At 36.4% G+C, this 1,458-nt stretch overlaps 1 protein-coding gene across 1 annotated transcript; it reads left to right on the top strand.

Moving 5' to 3' along the window:
- Positions 1-218: 218 nt before the first annotated feature.
- On the top strand, positions 219-1,200 carry LOC311286499 (uncharacterized protein; the record flags this gene model as incomplete). Its single annotated transcript, XM_084402716.1, has 3 exons — positions 219-368; positions 701-976; positions 1,055-1,200. The coding sequence occupies exons 1-3, from the start codon at positions 260-262 to the stop codon at positions 1,198-1,200; spliced, it is 531 nt and encodes a 176-aa protein (XP_084258842.1). The 5' UTR covers positions 219-259.
- Positions 1,201-1,458: the final 258 nt, after the last annotated feature.

Raw genomic sequence — 1,458 nt, 5'->3', positions numbered from 1 at the left:
TCAGTCCCAGCTTAACAACATTTATTCATTCCCTTTCAGTTTATTGCCATCAATATATTGAGTTAAGGTTTGGCCTGTTTAAAGGTGTTTGATGCAGAGTTTCTGAGAGTTTTGTTGTGGGAATGAAAGTATTTTTTCTCTGTGTCTGAACTAATAAAGCCACTTCCCGTTTAGTGTTAGCACTATTTAAAAGAAACCATGACTATCATTCAACCACAGCTCATCTGTGAACACTTGCTGTCAGACATAAGAGCAAATAATGGAATTAGAGGACATTTATGAAAATGTTGACAATGATGATATTAAGGACACAACTGGACCTCGAACACAGAATCACAGCCAGGACGAAGGAAAAGATCGAAGGTGCAGTAAGTAGAAAGTATAATTTGAAGAAGAAATGGTGCTGTTAACTTTTGAAGAAATGAGAAATGTTACTTATAAATTTAATCTTTTTTCAAAGAACAATGTGTTCATGTTTGTGCATTTTATGGTATTTATTAACATGAAGTTATTGTATTTAAATTTTCAACATATGTTCTTATTTGCATATTTTATTGTAGATATTCCGCTATCATTATCAAAGAATAAACGTTTTTATTAAAAAGGTCTAAAGATATATTTCTATATTTCTATATTTCTAACAATATGAATTCTAAGTGAATGGTTGTTAACTGATGTGTGTGTGTTTTGTCTCTGTCAGGAGGACGCAGGTGTTTGGTGTTGATGACAGTGTGTCTCGGGCTCATTTGTGTTCTTCTGCTGGTCTTCATCACACTGTACATCACCATCACAGCAGAGAGAGACCTGTTAAAGAGTTACAAGAACACAGTTGAAGAGTTCAATCACACTATCATCAGCTTACAGGACAATTACACTGATCTAATGACTGAAAAAGACCAACTGAAGAACAACTTCAACTCTTTGAATCAGGAGAAACTGGAGTTAGAGACTGAACTAAGGAAGTCATATGAACTAGGTCAGTACAAATGGATTTATACGTATATTTGCACTTACAACGCAATTAATACATGTAATTGTTTATGTTTATTGAAAGGAAATGGCAGGTTTTTCGTATCCAGTGAGTTGATGAGCTGGTCTGACAGCAGGCAGTTCTGCAGGGATCATGGAGCTGATCTGATCATTATCAACACTGAAGAGAAACAGGTGAGATCAGTGGCAAATACATCTAGTTTACGGTAATTATGTTTTGAATGAACATACTTAAAGGTGCATTGCGCAACATTTCATGTTAAAAATACCTGTTTTTCTAACCCATACATGCTTAAACAATTGCCTGATGGGCTGAATGAGCCCTTCTATGATCACTGCGATTGCCTCTATAATCCTGTACAGTAAAATAAATAAGAGGGATTCGGGTCGGAATCGACTGGGCGTGACGTCATGCGCGTTCACGCTCACCTGGCTATGTCTGGCAGGTTTGTGTATTCGCCGCCATTA

Source organism: Rutilus rutilus (genome assembly GCF_951802725.1).
Source record: "Rutilus rutilus genome assembly, chromosome: 2".
Classification (NCBI taxonomy): domain Eukaryota; kingdom Metazoa; phylum Chordata; class Actinopteri; order Cypriniformes; family Leuciscidae; genus Rutilus; species Rutilus rutilus.
The sequence above is the reverse complement of the archived record's forward strand: the minus strand, read 5'-3'. Positions and strand labels throughout refer to the sequence as shown.